Source organism: Ictalurus furcatus, chromosome 13, assembly GCF_023375685.1.
Source record: "Ictalurus furcatus strain D&B chromosome 13, Billie_1.0, whole genome shotgun sequence".
Classification (NCBI taxonomy): Eukaryota; Metazoa; Chordata; class Actinopteri; order Siluriformes; family Ictaluridae; genus Ictalurus; species Ictalurus furcatus.
The window spans coordinates 13,966,896-13,986,676 of record NC_071267.1 but is presented as its reverse complement, the minus strand read 5'-3'; the positions used below and the strand labels follow the sequence as shown (position 1 = coordinate 13,986,676).

At 37.6% G+C, this 19,781-nt stretch overlaps 3 protein-coding genes across 3 annotated transcripts; 2 read left to right on the top strand and 1 right to left on the bottom strand.

The window, feature by feature from the left end:
- Window positions 1-2,270: 2,270 nt before the first annotated feature.
- Window positions 2,271-6,202, top strand: prr15lb (proline rich 15 like b). The gene is made up of 2 exons (XM_053639567.1): window positions 2,271-2,710; window positions 5,551-6,202. Exon 2 carries the CDS (start codon window positions 5,577-5,579, stop codon window positions 5,904-5,906), a length of 330 nt encoding a protein of 109 aa, XP_053495542.1. The 5' UTR covers window positions 2,271-2,710; window positions 5,551-5,576; the 3' UTR covers window positions 5,907-6,202.
- A 49-nt stretch (window positions 6,203-6,251) lies between these two features.
- Window positions 6,252-12,285, bottom strand: pnpo (pyridoxamine 5'-phosphate oxidase). Its single transcript, XM_053639565.1, has 7 exons — window positions 11,919-12,285; window positions 9,586-9,710; window positions 9,332-9,431; window positions 9,145-9,198; window positions 8,116-8,244; window positions 7,944-8,014; window positions 6,252-7,747 (listed from the first exon to the last, which is right to left on the bottom strand). The coding sequence occupies exons 1-7, from the start codon at window positions 12,072-12,074 to the stop codon at window positions 7,582-7,584; spliced, it is 801 nt and encodes a 266-aa protein (XP_053495540.1). The 5' UTR covers window positions 12,075-12,285; the 3' UTR covers window positions 6,252-7,581.
- Window positions 12,286-12,372: 87 nt separating this feature from the next.
- Window positions 12,373-17,521, top strand: mrpl10 (mitochondrial ribosomal protein L10). Its single transcript, XM_053639566.1, has 5 exons — window positions 12,373-12,902; window positions 13,437-13,606; window positions 16,136-16,300; window positions 16,409-16,553; window positions 16,650-17,521. Exons 1-5 carry the CDS (start codon window positions 12,863-12,865, stop codon window positions 16,895-16,897), a joined length of 768 nt encoding a protein of 255 aa, XP_053495541.1. The 5' UTR covers window positions 12,373-12,862; the 3' UTR covers window positions 16,898-17,521.
- Window positions 17,522-19,781: the final 2,260 nt, after the last annotated feature.

Here is a 19,781-nt window from a genome sequence, read left to right as displayed (position 1 = left end):
TCTGGCACCAAGTTGTCTAGAATGTGAGTCAGGTTCCATCACAGCTTCTTACCATGCTCACAGAATTAACATAACCAAGGAGACCCACTCAACCACGCTACTGGCATGTATACCCAGGCCAACTAGTTGGCTAGATGGTAAGGGATGTGAATGGAGGAGATAGCACCAAGGGAGCCAACCTTGTCAAAAAAAAAAAAAAGAGTGGTGAGTGCCACCTCTGGGTAACAACAGTGGTACAATAACTAATTCAGCGAAGTGAGTAAGCCTAGCAAAATTAACAAGAAAAACCCACTAAAATCTAGCAGAACCCTTAGAGTTCCTCCACTGTAAGAAACAAATGCACTCACCATGGAACAATAGGAGTAGGAGCCTATTGCCATTTTTGAAGGACAGGATATCTACAAGCTGTTAAACATATGACTCTGTATGGTGTACATGTGGTCATGTCTGTATGTGGTGGGAAGAAAAAATGGATTTATAATTTGATAGTGAAAACAGAGTCTGGTGTTTTCAATCAATGGGATGACAATCAGGTGTGAGTGAGAGCCCTGTTTATTTAAAGAACAGGGATCTATCAAAGTCTGATCTTTACAACACGTGTCTGTGGAAGTGTATCATGGCACAAACAAAGGAGATTTCTGAGGACCTCAGAAAAAGAGTTGATGATGCTCATCAGGCTGGAAAAGGTTACAAAACCATCTCTAAAAATGTTTTGTCCATTGTTCAAGACCACTGTTACCCTCCCAGGAGTGGTTGACCAACAAAGATCACTCTAAGAGCAAGACATGTAATAGTCTGCAAGGTCACAAAGGAACCCAGGGCAACTACAGGCCTCTCTCACATTGGGCAATGTTAATGTTCATGAGTCCACCATCAGGAGAACACTGAACAACAATGGTGTGCATGGCAGGGTTGCGAGGTGAAAGCCACTGCTCTGCAAAAAAGAACATTGCTGCCTGTCTGCAGTTTGCTACCGATCACATAGACAAGCCAGAAGGCTGTTGGAAAAATTTTCTGTGGAAAGATTAAATCAAAATAGTACTTTTTGGTTTAAATGAGAAGCATTATGTTTGGAGAAAGCAAAACACTGCATTCCAGCATAAGAATCTTATCCCATCTGTGAAACATGGTTATGGTAGTATCATGGTTTAGGCCTGTTTTGCTGAATCAGGGCCAGGACAACTTTACATCATTGATGGAACAGTGAATGAATGGAAATGTCAGGACATCTGTCAATGAACTGAATCTGAAGAGAAAGTGGGTCATGTAGCAAGACAATGACCCTAAGCACACAAGTTGTTCTACCAAATAATGATTAAAGAAGAATAAAATTAAAGTTTTGGAATGGCCAAGTCAATGTCCTGACCTTAATCCAAAAGAAATGTTATGGAAAGACCTTAAGCAAGCAGTTCATGTGAGAAACCCAAATTCATTTTAGAGTTGAAGCTGTTCTGTACTGACGACTGGGCTAAAATTCCTCTAAGCTGATGTGCAGGACTGATCAACACTTATCAGAAACGTTTAGTTGCAGTTATTGCTGCACAAGCGGGTCACACCAGATACTGAAAGCAAAGGTTCACATACTTTTGCCACTCACAGATATGTAATATCTAAGGATCAATTCCCTTAGTAAGTTAATGATTAAGTATAATATTTTGCCTCATTGGTTTAATTGGGTTCTTTATTTACGTTTAGAACTTGTGTCAAAATCTGATGACATTCTATGTCATATTTATGCAGAAATATAGAAAATTCTAGTGTGTGTGTGTGCATATATATATATATATATATATATATATATATATATATATATATATATATATATATATATATATGAGAACAAGAACTGTATATGAACAAGAAGGTACCCAGATGATTCTCACTGCCTGGTCCATTGGGAGCAATAAAACAGGACAGTGGTTTAATGGATTATTAGGAAAAATCTAAGAGGTAGTACACTGCTTTGAAGTTCCTTTAAAATCAGCATCGTTTTGTGTGTTTTGAGATGTGAGATTTGCAGGATCCCAAAGTCAGCACACTAAACAGTACACTGTACTATACAAACAGACTACAGTGGAAAATCATGTTCAAAGAAATTCAATACTCTTTTATCTTTTATGTCTTTTATGTATTAAGTGATTGGTGAGTGGGATGAAAAAGCTTTACTTTCAGTTATCACAGTGAAAGAAAGGCATTTGTTTTTTTTTCAAAACCTTTATTATATCAGAATGACCACTTATTATAATAAGTGTTTATTGTCTTCATCCAGAATGTTGAGGGGCCCTTTGTATATACTATGCACATTAGAAGTCAACATCACACTCCTATAGGATTGGTTCAGTTTGGTGGATTGAACCCTCCCCCTTTTCACTCACATGGCTGTAACATTTACACAAGTTCCAAAGGGTCGTCCCTAAGTTTCAGCTTGAACTGAGACACTTGTGGGAGGCTCTATAAACAGTTCTCTCAGTGTGTATGTCTGTGTATGGGTGCATAGGGAGACAGTGGGGAAGGCAACTCCTTGGTGCCAAATGAAAACAACCAGAGATTTATTAAGGAAGCTTCAAGGTTCAAAAAGTGACAACGCTTCGGAGTCATTGACAGAAGAAACATACACAGGAGGATGGAAGAAAACAGCTGGTAGATTATTACATACTTCTGACTTAATGTGAACATCTGTTCATCTGAAACACAGCTATCTTTGAATCAGGTAATTCAATTTTAAAATGATACTTGAGTACAAATCCTTTGAAAATGCTTGATCGGTAATTTGTAGGCCATTACACGTTCTTCTACATACAATACATCAGAATCATGCAAGATAAGCTGTTGCATGTGTGTATGTAGGAGTATTTTAATTTTAAGGACACACACGGGGCTTTTAAGTAGCTGGTATATGCAGCAATTTTTACTGCTTAGTGCTCTCTCTCCTTTTAATTAGAAGTGATTATTTTGAATAGAGGCGCTTTATTGCTCAATGTCAGATAGCAATCATGCACTCGGCATGAACCTAAAACTTTTATTAAAATTTATATTAGATAGATGGTATCATCATTTTGAGTCAAATAAAAAGGATAAGATAGGGACAATAGCCATCGGGGTAAAGTGGATATGGATGACTGCCTTGCTCTTAAAGCAGTGAAAGAGCTTAGTCAGAGAAATAGAAACTGATTAGGCCTCCTAAACCCCACAGTAACCAAGACAATATCCACACCTATCCCAGGTGAGAGAGATATTATAAAAGCCCAGTTCAGTGAGCAAACATAATACTCCTGTGACTATGGCTTACTTTACTGGGCCTGGCTGTCTTTCTGCTAACTATTTCCTTGTTCAAACATTGTTTCAGCAAAAGGCTTTGAACTTGGTTATTGATTGTCAAGGTTTAGACAGTGCATGATATACATGCTTTGTGATCTGTGAATCTGCTCAGACAGAGAATGAAACAAAATAACTTAAGCAATTGATGATGTGATATGGAAATTTAGAAGTAGTATTAAATGGTAGTTAGATACAATATGGTCTTATATTGCTGGTCATAATTCTAGATGGTTCTACAGAATATGACCAAAGTACATGAAGACTCTTTATTTTATCTTTACTCTTTCTCATTGCTACTGTTCTTAGCTGGATTATTGTGTACTTCTTGGAACACGAAACCAGTGACTTCTTTAAGTGAAAGAAGACACCATCCAAGAGATGTGATTAGTGTGCTAGAAATAAGTGCTGTTAAGGACCTACAACTGTCCTTAAAAATAAGCTGCTTTCTGTAAATGAAAGTGACATTTATGTAAGTGTCGGATCTCATTCGCATATACTTGGCTCCTTTATCTGATTGTCTAATATTCCCTTGGACCTGTCCATATTTGGCATTTGTTAGACATTTTAACTCAGCAAACAGATGCCCAATATTCAAAGGACAAAAATACTTTGGATTTAGATGCATAATCTTAGATCCCATCTTAATTAATATGCAGTCCAACTTTAAAGTGAACCAGGTCTATCATGTGGTGCATTTGCCATAGTGAGCTCATATAACAGTTCACTCCTTCCTAACAGGCTGAAATACTATAGAAGAAAATGCTGCACAATTAAACTTGTAACTCCTATCAGACAAAAGATCAAACTGATTACAAATTTAATAGTGGGAAGCATGTGACCTTATCTAAGAGAAAGTTGTCCTGGTTGCTGGCTGTGTCAGAAGCAAACTGTTCCATTATCAAACCTTTGCCATCAATGCCATTTTGGAGTCCTTCATAATTACATACCGATGGGACATGCTTACCCACACATGTAAGCATGTATATGGTCTCTATGTATATGTGTAATACTACAGTATTACATGCAGTCCTGCCTCACACAGAAACAAACAATTCAGTATGCAAAACAGTGTGTGAGTGTGTGTGTGTTGGCACAACTTAGATCTCAAGGAAGAGAAAGGATCCAGTGGTACTGTTCATTAATTGAACAGCACTAGAATCAGGAGGTCTTCCTTCATGTAATCATTGACAGAGGAAAGAGTTTGCTATATCTCGCTAGCAGTCCTTGGTACTTGGCTAAAGTGACCATAAAATTTTGTGTTTGAATAAAAAGAAATTCATAAACTACATGCGTTTATTGTCTAAAGTACGTTAAGATTGTACTATATGTTCAAAAATAATCTTAATTAAAAAACAAACAAACAAAGGAAGCAATTTATTTTGAGATATTACGTTTTCAAGAAAATAACATACTAATTTGTAGTGCAATAAATTGCATCAACATATAACATTTAAACCAGTTAAAAGAGAAATGGGGACTGTAAGAAGTGTAAATGAACTTACATAAGTATTTCAAATGCAAAACCTTTGGCACCAATGAAGGAGTTAACAGTTAATAGTTTAAAGTGAGGTACAGTAAACTAACATTATTTACTACATTAGTTAACACTGAAAGACCGTAAACTTCAGGATTACTAAACAATGTTAATTAACATACTGTAGGTATCAACTGATGGTTGTTTAAATGGTAAATAAATAAACCTATATTAGAAAATGTTCATTCACACTGGATTAAAATATAAGTCTACATAAATTAGAATGAATTCAACATTCTCCCTGCATGTGTGGGTTTCCTCTGGGTTCTCCAGTTTCCTCCCACCTCCCCAAAACATACCAGTAGTTTAATTGGCAACTCTAAATTGGCACAAAATCTGAAAGAGTGAGTAAATGTGTGTGTGAATGGTGCCTTGATTGACTGGTATCCAATCCAGGGTGTATTACCGTTCCCGGGATAAGATAGATAAGATTAGTGAATTAATAAGATTACTGACTTAAGAGTATAATTAAAGTGCAAATAAAATAAAAATAAAGTGTAAAAACAGAAGTGCAAATACAATAAAAATAGAAATATTCTTTAAACTGTACATGTGCAAAAGAAAATTATTCACGTAACAGTGAGCAGCATTTAGGTTTTAAGGAACCCCTCCCTGCACAAAGGGGAGCAGCTGTACAGTCTGATTGTGGAGTGAGCCGTAACTCAACATAACATCAACATAAATCACCTTTGTTGCAGGTCCAAAGTTTTGTCTTGTATATGTCATGGCTGACCCTGCCTGGTGGAAAGTGACCTTCTTGAAGAAGAATTCTTCTAAGTCCAAGGTCCTTTATGAAATCCCAACTGAGTACGGAAGCAACACTGGCAATAAAGAGCTGTCCAGCCCTCCTCAAAGCACAGATAACGCTGGCAGTCACCTAGACACCAGGCTGGAAAAGATTGTGGACAGGTCTGCAGCCAAAAGCCGTCATGTCAAAGTCTCTCACTCTGGCCGTTTCAAAGAGAAAAAGAAGGTTCGATCCACTTTGGCTGACAATTCAAGTATTTTCAGTGAACACGACAGGACTGACGAGAACTTTGCTGTAGATAAATAGCACACATACTTAAAAAGGAGATGCTTCTCATTCATACGTGGTACACCCACCCACTCACACACCCAAACCTGCACACACGTTTTACAAACACCATGAAAGAGGTGTGCTGAAGAGGTGTTCCGATATCAGCATGGGATATTTGCTCAGTGTAAAGAGACATACTATGTGACCATTATTATAGAAAACTAATTTAGAGTTTAATTATTCATTGTAATATGTGTAATACTTAATCAGACCTGTTTCATGTGCATTTTAGCATACTCATGGGATTGCCTGTTGAAAAAAAACCTTCTAACTGTGTACTGATTTATGTAATGGTACTGGATGTTTAAGCAAAGACAGCAGTATGGCTATTTTCAATGTTTTACTTCACCAGGACATTCACAAAGGGCAGATACTGTACACATGTTTAAATACAACATATCTACTTTGGTACGTGTTGCCTATTGTTTGCCTAATGTTTCATCAAATGAGCCTAATAAAATCAACTGACTGACAAAAGATCAAGATGGTTCTCTGTTCCAACTGTAAAATAGTGGGCATAGGGACCAACTTCTGTATCATTTGCTCCAACACTGCCATCTACTGGTCTACCAACTACTGAGTAACACATTTCTTTTAAATTCACAAACAAATTTTGGGATCTTTGGGTTTGGGTTATTCTGACTCATCATCTTTATCCTGTGATGAAACATCTCTATCCTGATGGGATCTTCCAAATGCTTTGATGCATACAAAAATGATGTAAATTATATGTTATGGCCTTCACAGTCACCAGATTTCAACTCAACTGAACACCTATGAGGGAATATAATTTAAGAGGAATGATGTTCATCACTTCAGTACAGTTCCAGAGACTTGTAGATTTTTTTTCCCATTAATTTGTCAGCATCTGTATATCATTAGAGGAACTTACTACACTACAGTAAAACAACTTGAATGTTCATGGATAAAATGGTTGGTAATGCTTTCTTGTTCATTCAGATATTTTCTTGCAGAACCAGTCGAGATCCCTTACCAGCTAAAAATCATTTACATACTATCTAATGCCAGTAATGTAGAAATGTGGTTTCTACAGGTTTAGGGATATCACTGCTGTAATAGCAAAGAAATCTGGTCCAAATATGCTTTTGGAATATGGACGAAATGCACCAGTGCTTGTGCTGCATTTCAATTTAGGGCTGAAAGTGACCCAGCTGTAAACATGCAGCCTTTTCCAGCTATCACTGTGATCTGGCAGCCAGATACAAACAAATTCATCACCATTATTCCTAGTGGGCCAGATGAAGCATGCGCTATCACTGGACCATTATTCCTTTGCTATTAGAGTTGTGACTAACAAATAATGAAAGCACAATTGTATATCGTATTTCAAACTAAATGATGCGATTATCTACATTAAAGACAATATCACCTAATTAGGGTGTCAGAGTGTATCATTATCACCATATTGCCCTTTGCAATACTAAGCGATACTAACCTATTGAAGAGACTCAAACATTACAGACTAAAATAACTATTCATTTTATGGTACAAAAACATTTTGTCTAAAAACAGATAAAACTACAACTTGGCATATCCTGAATCTTACCTAAACAAAAAGCATCTGTGTTTTGGTTAACTTCCTAATATACTGTAGTTAGTATAGAATGATGACTCTGATAAGGGTTTCCTGTTAGGGTGCTAACCGGTGATACACCCAACCTCCCTCGGCCTGATGCTGCATCTCTTGAAGTTCAGTCTCGCCCTCCTTGATTCTTGTGAAAACAATACGATCATGCAGTCTGTTGCTTTGACCTTGCCAGAACTCAATCTGATGTGGCTTGACAATGTAGCCTCCCCTACACAAAGAAGAACAAACTAACTGTAACAAACACTGGACAGTTATGATATAAAATAACCATGAATCAGACAATGTCAGAATAAATACTGTGAAAGGAAGTATTCAGTATTATTCCCAATATAATAACCAAATGGAGCTCCTATGTAGGCTGTTGACTAAAGCAATCTAAAGCTACTCGGTTCTTTGACACATACCAGTAATCCGGTATGGGGACCTCCGAGTCCTTGTATTTCTCCTCCAACTCCGCATTCTTCTCTCTTAGGTACTGAGTAGAAAATCAGGCCATTAAGACAGGATTTTCTTTCTCATTCAACCATTAAATGGTACAGCTTGGTACAGAAATGAGGCTAAAAACTGTTTGCTCACCCCTCTGTTGGGTATCACGCTGCTCTGCTTGCTCACAACTGCACCAATCTGACTGCACTTGGGTCTCAAGTGAAAATACTCAGCAGATTTCTGACGTGTGATTCGCTCTACAGTACCTTCAATCCGAACCTATGGGGACACATTTTTACATAAATTTACATTTGTAAATAAATAAACTACCCTAGAACCCAGACCCTATAATTATTGCCAACTTTCATGGAACATACTCTGTTCATTTAAATGGAATCATATAGGTTCCCTTTATTGTACATATGTAGAAAGTATTTTAAACTGCATTTGTACAGTTGAGGTCATAAGTTTACATACACCTTGTAGAATCTGCAAGATGTTAATAATAATAATAATAATAATAATAAAAGAATAATAAGAGGGATCATAAAAATGGCATGCTTTTTTTATTTTGTTATTATTTTGTCTTCTGGGAAACATGAAAATATACTATGTATTATCTGAAGGGCAGTACTAAATGAAAAAAAAAAAGGAAGATCTTTAAACAAAATAATAACAATTTATACTGATCATCCTTCTCAAAGGTTTACACCCCCCTAGTTCTTAATGTATCTTGTTGCCTTCTGGTGCATCAGTGAATATTTGCACCTTATGTAATTGTTGTGTACGAGTCCCTCAGTTGTCCTCAGTGGGAAAAGATGGACCTCTACATCATATAGTCTGTTGGAAAGGGGTCAAATATGCAAAAGATGCAGGAAAACCAAAGAATGAGCAGGACCTGGAGGATTTTTCTGAAGAACAGTGGGCAGTTTAACTGCTCAGGACAAACAAGGGCCTTGTGAACAACTATCACAAAACAAAAAAAACAGTTGTGGATCATCCCGGTAACGAGAAAGGGGGACTAAATCAGGACATCAGTTCACGTGATGTCCACGTATTTTCGGCCATATAATATAATTTGAATTGTCTGCAGTGTATATTTTGTACAATCATTTTGTCCATTCTCTTTGTGGCAATAATTCTGCAGTATGTTAAGTGAATAAATGTGTATACACTCACCTGCCTATTCAGTGGTTCCCAGTAAAAGACAAGACAGGCATGGGGATTTGTCTCCTACAAGAATGGATTAAAATGGACCATGTAAATTTTGGGTGTACTTTGACTCTGAAACAAACTATAAGGATCAACTTAAGGATAAGGATAACTATCAAAAAACAGTTGAGAAAGACTGTTTGGAAAGACTCACCAGCTCTTTACCTTTACGGCTTTCGTAGTTTGTGAAGAAGCGGAAGCCCTCATTACTGTAACCTTTCAGCAGCAACATTCGAGCAGAAGGCCTCCCGTCCCTTTACACAGGACAAATGACAAAAGCTGGAGTAAACCATTTGTTTTTACTTTAATTTTAGCTCAGGCATAAGTCACACACAAGCCTATTGTTTAGGTTTTTAAAGTGAAGCACAACTCCTCTTAAAAATATAATGCGATGCATAACATTCTCACTTGGTTGCTGTTGAAAGGCACATGGCGTTGGCCTCACCAATTTCAGGGCACTTTGTTGCTTGATCAAACCACTCGCCAAACTGCTTAATAGGGTCAAGGGAAATGAGCTGATCCTCTTCAAAAGCCTGTGGGGTTAAAGGAAAACGGCAATGAATATGCCTGGGTCTATACAGAAAAAGAGCTTGTATCGGTTTATATGTGATATTGTCTGATATGATGCACATGAATTCCTTCACATGCTCCATACAGTAGTACAATATCTTTTGACAGCTAGATCATGATATCTACAACTGCCTTAATATAACAAACCTCTAAGTACTATGTTAAAGCCAATAAATAAATATTACACAAGACACGTCAGTAACACTTTACAGTAACAGTACATGAATTATCATGTACTAATACCTGAATAAATACTTACTAATATAGGACTGAATGATGAGTAAAGGTGTGTACTAATCACAAACTAATGAACAGCTAACCTTAACTATGATGTAAGTCTTATGAATTCATGCCTGAATAACAACCACCTTAAGTACATGTTAGTGCATGTTTGTTATTTAATCTATTAATTAGCATTTACATTTATTAATCTAATAATTAATTAATCTATTAATTAATTAACATTATAAATCTATTAATTAACATTTACATTTATTCATTTAGCAAACTCTTTTATCTAAAGCAACTTACAAATGAGGAAATACAAGCAAAGCGATATATCAAGCGGAGAACAATACAAGTAGTGCTACCATACAAGATCTTTTAATTGAGTTCTAGAAAGCAAAGTGCGCAGAGTAGAGGTGTAAGTGCCAGAGTAGGTTTTTTTTTTTTAAATGATAATGTGGGGTTGGCATTTTAGGGGTTAGTTATCTATTCATGGAAGAGGTGGGTCTTTAGCTGTTTTTTGAAGAGAGTGACAGATTCTACTGTCCGGATTGAGGTTGTACATGTAGGAGTAAACTAAATCAAACATGCTCTATATGAAAGAATATGAATTAAATGTGCATAATTTCAAAGTGTTTATTATCGAACGTAGAAAGACGCATTAATAACGAACTGCAATCATTTCATCTCAATCCGTGCACAGACATTTTAAGGGGCAGTGGCCCAAAACATGAACAAGCGCACAAGAGAGAAATGGGTGACTGCTCCTAACGATTTAAAGCCAGTGTTCTGACAATATGTGCTACTTCTCAGAATGTGCTACCCACACAAGTGCGCATGCGCAATACGCTATCAAGCTTGGAAGCGCGATATCTGAAGTCCTGCACATAATGTTGGATGCGATACACCTGATTTGACCTTATTTATTAAGGTGGTAGCACATTGTGATGGGTATTTTGAGCCTGACAGGAGGTAGGACAGATCACCGGGAGACCTGATTGATACAGATGCAGTAAAGCAGTCAAAATAAACACGGCAACATCCATCCATCCATTTTCTATACTGCTTATCCGACAGAGTCACAGAGAACCTGGAGCCTATCCCAGGGAGCATGGGGCACAAGGCGGGGTACACCCTGGACAGGGTGCCAATCCATCGCAGGGCACAATCACATACACGTTCACACACCCATTCATACACTACGAACACTTTGGACAATGCCGATAAGCCTACGATGCATTTGGACTGGGGGAGGAAACCGAAATACCCGGAGGAATCCTCTGCAGCACGGGGACAACATGCAAAGTCCACACACAAAGGGCAGCTGCGGGAATCGCACCCCCAACCCTGGCGGTGTGAGGCAAGCATGCTAATCACTAAGCCACCGTACCCAACACAGCGACATCTAAAGTCTAAAACAGTAAAAATAATCTTACATAACATTGGTTTTAAATATTAACAGACAACAGAATCCGCTAAATGAATAAATGTTACAGTATTCACTGAAAGGAGCGCTGCTCTGGGTGGGACATTGCTCCTTTACATTAACAGTTACAGTAATAGTTACATTGTGGGATTTGAAGAGAAATGAATAGAGAATGCCGCAGAACAGGTATTTCTACATTTGATAATAAATACTTTAAAATGATGCACGTTTGATTCATCTTCTTTCTCATAGAACATGCTTGATTTAGTTTATCCCTACACTTAATCAACACATTACCTAACACACATGTCGTTATTCACGCACGAGTCAGTGATTAGTACACGCCTTAACTCATCATTAGATCTAAGCATTAATTCGGGTATTAGTGTATGATTATTCATGAACTGTTATTGTAAAGTCTCACCAACTCTAACTAATTAAGATGGTCATGACGTGAAGGTCTCGAGCGACTGCAGGAACGAGTTTAGATTCAAAGGTGTATCCAAGACATGAACATTACCTCCTCGTCGCTTTTATATTTCTTTCTCATGTCACTCAGATCCATTTGTATGTCGTCATCCGTCGATTTCGAGCAGAAATGGGAAGCAGGCGGGAGGATCAGTCCAGTTTTTCTGATAAACTTCAGGGTGCTGCAGCTGAACAAACAGACCTTCATGCTGTCATGGCCGTGACGTAACGACTTGCTGTTTGACTCGCGGAGTGTCCGTTGGTTGCATACTGCAAAATTTCACCGGAAGCACTACTCAATCCGGGTATTTCTCGCATACTTAGAATTCGGATACCACCCCTCTGACATACTGCTTTTCGCCTACTGTGTAGTAGGTAAGTATGCAGCCAATGTTTTGAATCTCAGTTAGTCCTCTGTAGTGATGGGAAGTTCGGATCATTTTACTGACTCGGAACTTTGAATCTCGTTCAACAAAATGAACGAATCTTTTTTTTTTTTTTTGAGTCATTTCGTTTATTTCAGCAGGATATAATTAAAATGTTACATGTTAAATTCCCCAACATATCTAGTACTTAATAAACTATAGGCTAATGCAACCAAGGCCGAATTATGAGAAACATAAGTGATTAATTAATAGTTTAGCATTAGGTCTTCAGGCTATGTAGTCTGTTAGTTCACCTTCCGAACCGAGTCGTTCTCTCTTTTTTCATGTCTGTTCCCCGGAAACAGAAATGATTAATTCACCGTTCGAGTTATTCAGAACGAACGATTAGAGACGTGAAGTAATAATTTCTGTGTCCAGTACAGAATCTATGGGGATGTTTCAGCGCATGCGCGGTCAAAAATGAATGAATCACTCTCTGAAACAACTCGTTGATCCAGAGTCATATAAAAGATTCGTTCAAAATTAACGAATCGTTCATGAACGACACATCATTAGTCCTCTGCAGAAATGCATGAAGCGCGGCATCACTTAACGTCACATCCGGTGTAAGATGGCAGCGACCTTGTGTGGCAGGATTGTTATAAAAACAGGTATTTTTTTCCTTCTTGATTATTGAATGATATTTTGAATTGACCGAATTCGTAATCAATACCTACTTTTTTAACTGTATGTTAGTTTAAAAAAGAAAAAAAAAGAAGAAAGAAAGTAAAGTCGAGTAGCTCCGTGTAAATGGATTTCTGCACCAGTGGCGGTGTGTACTGTATATGGGGACCGAATACACAGCACAGGTGTGGAGTTCTCCTGCTCTAAAGGAATAACACACAATGGTTCACTGCATGATGCCCCAGTTCTGGGATTGAGACGCCTTCTATGAAGTTATTTACCTGCATAGTTTGGGGGGTTGGGGGAATCTAATTGAAATCGTGTTTTGGTCTGTATTTACATTTGCTCATTTGGCTGACGCTTTTATCCAAAGCGAATTACAGCTCCATCTTCTTAACAGTGTGATTTGTTCAACATTGTTAAGGCAAAGGGTGTTGTAAAAGTATTAATGTAAGTATATGTAATATCTTTGTGGTACATCATGATTAATAACAATAACTATGCCCTTTATTTCCTTACAGGATGTCTGCCTTTGGTTCAGAGTGTGCGTCATGGCTCCAAGGCCGTAACCCGTCACAGAAAGCCCATGCACATTCTGAAGCAGAAGCTAATGGCTGTTACAGAATACATTCCACCTAAACCCGCTGCTCCTCCCGGAGCTTTCACACCACGCATGCAGAAGACTAAAGAGGTCGGTGATAACTAAACCAGATTGGAAGATTTAATAGTGAGCTCAGTGCTGTGACAGAACCACCAGTGGTCATTATTATATTTATTCTTATATTTAGAAACATCAAATGTTATTTTATAAGTGATTATAACAATGCATTTTCCATGTATGAATTGCACTATATGTTGAACGTTTGTGGACACCTGTCCATCACAGCCATGTGTGCTTTTTTGAACATTCAATTCCAGATTTATTCCCCCAATTTTCTGTTATAAAAACCACTAGATTGTGTGGATTTGCTTATTCACCCACAAGAGCATTAGTGAGGTCAGGCTAGAACCCAAAAGTGTTCAGTGGGGTTGAGGTCAGGGCTCTGTGAAGGCCCCTTGAGTTCTTCCACATGCACCTTGGCCAACTATGGTTGCGTCCGAAGTAACATACTGTGGCAGTACGTACTGTGCATGGCCGTGGAAACAGTATGTACTAATCAGTATGTGTGTAGTATGAAAAAAATGCTGGTTATACTACATCTGCCATATAGGCATTGCCATGTGACCTTCGACGTCATTATAAACACTAAATTCGTAAAGGGACCACCAAATTAAAGCAACCGCACTAACGGCAAAATGCATATCAGGACAGTTATCTGAATTAGTAATGTAACGAGGGCAGTGTTAACAGGCTGAGGTAAATTTGTTGCCATTAGCTTGGCCAGCTAAGGCATGATGATCACAAAAAAGGTTTCAAACGCTGTGACAACTGTTTTTTTTATTTTTTATTTAAACCTTCAACAAGTTAGCATTTTATTCGGGTATTGTTAAACAAGTCCTGTTTAACCAAGGTTTAATACTTAAAAAGAGCCGATGCTCTGCCTTCCACCATTTTTTTTTTCAGAGCTTGTTTGCACCAGTCCCTTTGCATTATGGGATTTTTGACTAACGAAGTGTCCATTGGCAGCATACTGCAAAATCTCACTGGAGGCAGTACGCCATCAGGGTATTTCTTGCCTACTGTGTCTCGCCTTCTGAGAATTTGGACATATTACCCCTCTGGCATACTGCTTTTCACTTACTATGTAGTAAGGGAATGTCTCCACTCAGGTTACAACTGTATGATCTCACTACCATAATAAACAGTCCTATTATACATTATATCCCAACTGGAAAATTAAGTGATATAACAGGTTGTTTTTTGTATTTATTGACTCTGATTTTGTATTTGAGGGTTATAAATTATGTTGCTGTATAAATAAGTTGAATGCATGGGCAAAAAAAAGTAATATTCTTAAAAATTTGTCGCCGTGATTTCTCTCTGTCTGTCTGTGTACACTCACTGAGCTCTTTATTAGGAACACTATACTAATACTGGGTAGGGCCTCCCTTTGCTCTCAAAAAGCCTCAATTCTTCATGGTATGGATTCCTTTGAGATTGTGGTCCATGTTGACATGATTGCAACACACAATTCCTGCAGATTTTTCAGGTTTACTTTCATACTGTGAATCTCCCATTCTACCACGTCCCAAAGGTGTTCTATTGGATTCAGATCCAGAGACTGGGAAGGCCACTGAAGGAGATTGAACTCAATATCATGTTCATGAAACTAGTTTGAGATGACTTTTGCTTTGTGACATGGTGCATTATCATGCTGGAAGTAGCCTTTAGAACATGGGTAAATTGTGGCCATGAAGGGATACCTATTGTCAGCAACAACATTCAAATAAGCTGTGGCATACAAGCGATGATTGGTATTAACAGTCCCAAAATTCCCTGTCCAATTTGTGTGAGCCTGTGCCAATTGCAGCCTCAGATTTGTGTACTTGGCTGACAGAAGTGGAACCCGACATGGGGTGCTTCTCGATACTCAAACTGATGTTTCCTCGCTCCTCCGTCCTCCACCCTGTGACCTGGAAATCGATCAAAGTCAACCATCTTGAAGGACATATCAGTTCTCTAATTGCACCGCGAGGAGGCGAGTAACGTGGTGTGAGGAAGTATCCAGAGGAGGTAGGAGCGAGGATACACAAGTGTTTCTTGTCTAAAAACCTGACGCACATATAAATTCCCCTCCTCCTTTACATCTACCACAATCTCAAACAAAAAATGCTTTGATGATGTGGTGGAATTTTGTGTCAAATATAATTAAATAATAATATTCTTACAATGACTATTGTAATTAATTGATCCTTGCATGTTTGGATATGCAAAGCTGCACAAAAGATGTGATAATTTATGTATAGTTTATTAATTCATTATTTAATAACCCAGACATTTCACGTGCTATCAGTGGATTTGGCTTTATTAAGAATGTTGTTATTAACCAAACTCCAGCAACATAACGGCAGATCCCTGAAGCGCAGTGAGGTAATCCAACTGAACCCAGTCATCATTAATTGACGTCGCTTTGATGTGACGCTTGAGAGAGTGAGGATATTCCATTCGACTTGCTTCGGTTTCTCTCTCCTTGCATCTCAAAGAGACGCATGCAATTTGGTTCTGTGTACTACTGAATGTAAATTGTTTGGCTACTCTGTGATTTTTAATTTCCTTTAGGAAAGTGGCCTGGAGAGGCTGTTAAAGAGAGACCTGGAGTCTGTCTTTAGTGAGTGTAAGATGATTGCTGTGCTCCAAAACAATGCCGCCAATGCTGAGGACATGTTGCTGCTGAAGCACAGGCTTAGAAAACATGACATCACCATAAAATTTTTCCCCAACCAGGTAATGACTGGTTTCAGTGAACTGCAAACTGTCTTCCATGATGTAGAGCATTGAACTGTTCATTGTTCCTCACAAATGCTTTCTTTTTTGGGTTTCTTGCTTTTTTAGGTAATGAGATCCTTTCTTCCCAGCAGTCCATATAGCAACATGCAGCCTTTGTTCATTGGACAAACTGTGTTGTTTGTCAGCAAAGAGCCAAAAGTGAAGGAAATGTTACAAGTGTTAAGGAGTAGTCCTCAGATGCTACTCTTAGGTGAGTTTTTCATCCTTATTAACTGGCTATACAACTGTCTTCAATATTCTTTCCATGTTGGAATCCATGACAGAGTGACAAAAATTGTTTTTCCAGGTGCTTGTATTGAGAACACGCTACTCTCACGAGAAGGAATTCTTAACTACTCCAAGCTTCCGACCATGCGTACGGTCCATGGTGAGCTGGTTGGAGGCTTGACCTTGATGACTTCACACACTGTTTCAATGCTGCATCGGCACCCTGCATACCTCTCAGCTCTCCTCCGGCAGTACATTAAACAGCAGCAGCCTGCAGACAGTGCCGAGCTCGAGGCAGCACCTAAAACTGAGGAATCAGCAGCCTGAATTGAATTATTTGCAATCTGAGAGGCTGAAGAAATTTCACATCCATAATCATGAACTCTGTGTGGACTCTGAGAACGTACATTAGTACTGTGTTAACATACATATGTCATGTATTTATGGACTGATCAGTGGAATACTCAACATAAAGAGATACTTAAAATGTCAGATTTATCAACAGTGACTTGGTTCTTTTATTATATATTTGTCTGATCGCATATCATAAACAGCAATGTTCGATGTAGAAATAAATGCCGGTAAAGTCATTTTTTGGATTCATGGAATAATATTTCTGTAATAGAAATTTGAAGATGGTTTGGAAGAAACATTGGTTCCACCAGAGTTAATACATCCAATATCATGGATCCTCTTTTTAATCCCTGAAATATCTTGTGACATTTATGTCTTTCTGCCACATTAAGCATCTATAGTGCACTCAAGAATTAATAATAAAATACAACTTCATGCAAATGAGAAAAAATAAATATTTAAAGGAATAACACATGTAATAAGCTATATTTTGAGCCCAAATATAGGTTTGTAAAATGCATTTCTTTTTCTAAAAAACCCTGCGTTCTAAATGATCAGCACCCTTTCACCCTTTGGTGATGTGAGCCCTGGAGAAAATAACAGCAGAGACTCTTTCTGTAATGTCTAACATTGTTGGTGACATTTGTAGAGTATTTCTGTCCATAATGTTTCATCATTCAATCAATCTTCACATGAATCCCTGAGCCACCTGCTGCAAAACTGCTCCAAAACATCAATGATCCACCACCATCATTTACAGTGTGTGTGCTGTATGCTGAAGGTCTGAGTGATCAAAATGTTTGTCATTTTGATCTCATGGCCACAATATATGATGCCAATTGCAGTTTAATGACACTTCGTGAAATTCAGGCACTGTATATCGTTAGATGCTATCAGGAAGTGTTTGTTTCGTGTAAACCTGACAATTGCAATATTGAACTAAACTGTAATTCTAAAAGTATGATCTTTGGGCTCTTTTGCCCTCTTTCCCCATCCTGCTCACTATGTTTAGAGACAATGTCATGGCCCTAATTGTGAGGAATGGTCTATTTAACTTTGTTTTTATTCCATGGTAATGTATGAAAAGAGGTTTTACATGTGTGCAACTGCATATTTATACACCTGGAAAGTTCCTGCCATTAATTATGGAAGTTTTGTTGGAACAAAGAAACAAAATTTCTCCTTTCATTTAAGTGGACATGATAAAGTATTGTGTATAATACTGTGTCATTTATACTTTTTTTTTGTTACTACACTTAGAATTAATCTATTTATGATCATTTCATTTGGTATATTTTTTGAAAGATAACCTTCCTAAAATAATCACTAGGTGGAGATCCTACTCTTTCAGAACCCTTCACTGAAGGATGAGTGATCAGCTTGCATTGAAATGACAGCTGAAGATTTGTGGTTAGGCGTCTCTTTAGAGCCATTTCGCCTGTCCCTGTAATTCCTCTGGCTCCTTCGTCACTAATGCGGATAATGGTTTATCTCTAGAGGATGTTAAGACACTCACCAGGGCAGTTGAGGTATTCATAGCAAATATTCATTTTGGAGCATGCTAAGGGAGTGTATGCATTTACAAATGAAGAAACACAACTGATTTGTCTGGGGACACGGATTCTGAAATATTTCTGAAGTAGATTTTTGTATAGGAGTCTCAGGTAAGAGGCAAACACACATGGTGGATAAATTTACTTCTCTTGAAGCAATGAGAAAAATGTATATCTAGTTTGTAGACATAAAATCTCTTTACTGTTTCTGGGATATATTAAACTTCTTGAATTCTAGGAATTATGTTCTCACACTGTGTAGAGCTTTGGTTTTTGACTACAGTACCCTCTTTCAATAATTTTTTAAACCAAGACCCCTTTATATGACTAAACTGCAAAAGGAATTATGAGGAAAAGAACATAAAGCATGAGATTTCATTGTGCAGTACAATTGCCTGTTCCTTGTCCATTCAATAATAAAGCCATGAATCTTGATACTATCAAAAGACCATTCAATGTAACGCATGTGTTGAATAATACACTATATATCAGCTAGAAAAAGAACAGACTATTTAAAAGAGAATGTGAAAAATAGTTTGTGCCTGAGCACTAATTTTTATTAAACTGTTACAAATCTTCACAGTTCATTATGCAGATTTGTACAAGCTAAAGCATTGCTATTCTATTTTAATGGGAGATATGAGCTTATACCAACAACTGCGTCTGTTTTAATATTACTGGTTAGAATTGTATTCAAATTCAATTTATTTCTTGACTTTTTTATCACTATTTCTTTTTTCCCTCATATTTTTATATCACCCCTTGTAGTAGCTCCAAGTACCCAATTTGTGAAACACGTATAGAGAACACACTACTCTCACAACCATACACAATATTATACTATAAAAATGTGTCAATTATATAGAGTTAGTCACACCACTTTTTTATGTGTGCCATGTCTACTCTGTTTTAAAACCAGTCTAAAATGCAGTGATGTAAGTAGAAAGAAAGTGGAGAAAACAATTAACACTGACCAATAAATAGTTCTTTAAAATAAATAAATTAACATGACCATGATCAAGCAATGGTCCAGTGTTCTTTATTTTTTCCATGTTGAGTAAGCAAAGCTTTGGCACCTGCTAAAATCTCTTTATCCGGTTTCCTCCTGCATGCTTCTGCAGCTCAGGTCAATCCAGCCTCAGCGGTAAATCTTTTGCTATCCCTCACTTGAACAGGTTGAAAGTCTATACCCAGACAAAAAAAAATACAACCTCTTTGTTACTGCAAAAGTATTTAATTTATTCAGTTTATAGCATTTCACTAAACTTTTCATTTCTTTGTCCTCTATTTGTTTACAATACATG